This window comes from Drosophila guanche, unplaced genomic scaffold, assembly GCF_900245975.1.
Source record: "Drosophila guanche unplaced genomic scaffold, DGUA_6, whole genome shotgun sequence".
Taxonomy (NCBI): domain Eukaryota; kingdom Metazoa; phylum Arthropoda; class Insecta; order Diptera; family Drosophilidae; genus Drosophila; species Drosophila guanche.
Window position 1 is genome coordinate 7,055,794 of NW_022995745.1, and position 2,975 is coordinate 7,058,768.

The 2,975-nt window shown below is 51.8% G+C and overlaps 1 protein-coding gene across 1 annotated transcript; it reads right to left on the reverse strand.

Moving 5' to 3' along the window:
• Nucleotides 1–826: 826 nt before the first annotated feature.
• Nucleotides 827–2,479, reverse strand: LOC117580860. The gene has a single exon (XM_034267608.1). It carries the CDS (start codon nt 2,448–2,450, stop codon nt 849–851), a length of 1,602 nt encoding a protein of 533 aa, XP_034123499.1. The 5' UTR covers nt 2,451–2,479; the 3' UTR covers nt 827–848.
• Nucleotides 2,480–2,975: the final 496 nt, after the last annotated feature.

Below are 2,975 nucleotides of genomic sequence, written 5' to 3' on the forward strand. Positions count from 1 at the left end.
GAGACTGCGCTTCAATTTGATTTGGATTTGTTTCGAATTGCGGACCTCTCGCTTTATTCTAATTCGCAATAAACTGGGAATTGTTTGCTCTGGGCCACTCACTACTCCCTGCAGCAGGCACCCTCGACACCCTGCAGCTGCCTCTATTCGCGGGAAATGCAATTGCAATGGCAGCACCCAGCTCACCCACTGCTAATCACCATCCACTTCAATCACTCACAAAGAATGTGCCTACCCTGTACTTGCTGCATTTTTGGGGTATTTTAACACATGAACGAGAGAGATGGGGGATGATAAATCTAAATGAACCCATTCTATAGTCTGTATTTGGAATTTGCTTTGGCTATCTATGTATGTATGAATTATCATCTTGTTAAAATCAAACACAAAGAACCAAAATGCATTGCGCTCTCTCCAACGAGGAGCATTCCCAAGTCGTAATCCTTGCCAAATTGTGGCCTCCTTTTTTGCAATTTCTCTGTTTTCATTTTTATATGTTTTTTGTTTGTTTTGTTTTTTGTTGATGTTTCTGTTTCAATTAAGTAAACAGAAGTCAGTGCAGTTGATTTGCGAAATTAGTTGGCGATAGGAATGAGCAAACACAATTCAAATGCGATGCCTCTTACAGTTTTTCCACATTACATTAGCGCCAAACACATTCATAAGTATGGAGCATGGAGTCAGACGGTATTCGCTTTGTCTGTGACTATTTCGACACGCAATGGAAGACCTTTCACAGAAGCAAACACACGACAGACTAAGGTAGTTACTAAGGTCTAGCTATGCTCTCATTTTATATACACATTTCCGCTTCTATTCTGTACAATAACTCTAGAGCAAACCCCGAGCTAGGCTTCCGTGTCGTCCTTCTCAGGAGTGGATGCTTTGCCGAGGGGCAGCAGTCGCAGCGCACGATCTGGATGTGAGGCCGTGGTCGAGGTTAGCCCATGGCTGGTACTCGGCCGCTCTTCAGCTGTCGCCATTCCGGTCAGAGCTGTCTCTGAGCGTGTTGCCTTTGGCGCGACTGATTTCTGTGCCTTCTCCTGCCTAATACTTTCATAAAGTTCCATTACACTCGGCCCCGTGGAGCTGCCCCTCTGCCCCGTACCGGGTACAGCCGACACCTGATCCTGTTTGAGCTTTTGCAGGGTGAAGCAGAGCTCGTGGAAGCCATGGACCGTGTGATAATGGCTCTGCTGATGCTCCCTGAGAGGCACTCGGTCCATGCCTGGGGACCAGGTGTGCTGGTAGTGCGGCGCCTCTAAATCGAATTCAGCACCGAACTCCATCTGGCTCTGGCTCCGCGCCTCCCACCGATTGATGGCATCCTGGAGATCCGGCTCCTGATGGGCGGCCTTGAGGGCGGTGCGGATGTCGTGGCGCCAGAACTTCTGGTTCCGCTGCATAGCCGGCGTTACCTCCTTAATGAGCAGCACGATGACGCCCGTCACCCAGATGCAAATGACATTGACGAGGGCCAGGGCCATGCTGACCAGAGCACAGATCAGCAGCTCGGTCTCCAGATCGTTCGAGTACTCGTGGTGCTTGCTCAGGCTCTGGATGAGCTCGTGGTCGCGATCCAGGACGCGAGTGCCAAAGGCCAGGGCCCACAGCAGACCCGCGTTCACCGCCGGCGGCAGCAAGGAGGCTGAGATGGCGACGCCCGCCAGGGAGCCCGTGTTGCCGCCCAGAACGGCGATGGCGCCCGCAGCGCCTGAGGCGAGTGCCGTCACGACGCCAATGATCAGGGCATGGATGGTGCAGCGTGAGACGATCTCCTCGGTGAGGCCCGAGGCGATGGCGAAGAAGGGGCCCACGCGGAACACCAGAATGCCAAAGATGAAGCCAATGCCCGCCGAGAGGGCGATGCCGATCAGTTCATTCTTGAAGCCCAGCCACCAAAGCCCCCGGTCGCCGATCACCAGCCCAAAGGTGCCGGCAATGATCGGCCCCATCAGCGGCGAGATGAGCATGCTGCTGGACAGCAGCAGGTAGCTGTTGCCCACCAGCCCCAGGCACGAGATCAGTGCGGCGGCCACCAGCAGCACCACAAAGTCCAGCGTGAGGGTGGCATCGTTGCGCACCTGACGCACCACCTGATTGACGCTCAGGCGACACCTCACCGAATCCATGAACGTCTGCCAGCTCTGGCCGCGGCCATGGCTCGTCTGCTCCTCCTGCTCCGAGGCCTGAATCAGCGTGTCCACGCTGGCATTGGGCGCACTCGGGCCACCGCTTTCCTGTAGGCTGCTCAGCAGCTGGTCATGTCGCTCGGTCTGCAGCAGCAACTTCTTCTCCATCTGCACGAGGCGATCCAGGGCCGAGGCCAAGGTACCTCTGGTGCTACTCCTTCGATTCCGATGCCTGCTGCCCTGGCTCACCGATGAGGGGATCCTTAGCCTTGGTCCAGGTCGCCTCTTCTCAGGGGACACCGTGGCACTCTTTGGCATTGTTTTTCTTTGTTTTTGTGTGTTTATTTTATTGAGTGTTTGAGTGTGTTTTCAGTGTGTAAAGTCTGGAAATTGTTGTGTAAAAGGTGTCTAAAAGCTGGAAGACTTTCTCAATGGTAAAACAATCCATGATTATTTTTTATAGAAAGAAATGTATAGCTTTTGAGATCTTATTTGAGTTTGTACATTTATGTTTTTCTAGCGGTCGTTTCCCAGCTGTCAATGGCATAAAGTGCAGTGGCCCTCTACGCCCGCCCTAGCCCCAACAGTCTTGGGCTCTTCTTTTTGTTCATTAATGCACACATTTCCTTGGAGAAACAAAGGGTCAAAAGCGCTGGAAAATTGAATAAATGTTAATTGAAAGGAGTTCAGGAAAACGCTTTGGATTACTCCATCAGATACGATACCCTGCCACTCCGCCTTTCCATTGTTGTATTATTTGTTTTGTTATAAACAAAACTATAAAATTGTTGTGGGGGCTGGGGCTTCAGGCAGCGACGATTCTTCCATTTATCATCAAATAAC

Bases quoted from the DNA above. Each gene is read 5' to 3' on its own strand.
- LOC117580860 (XM_034267608.1), bottom strand. From the start codon at position 2,450: ATGCCAAAGAGTGCCACGGTGTCCCCTGAGAAGAGGCGACCTGGACCA.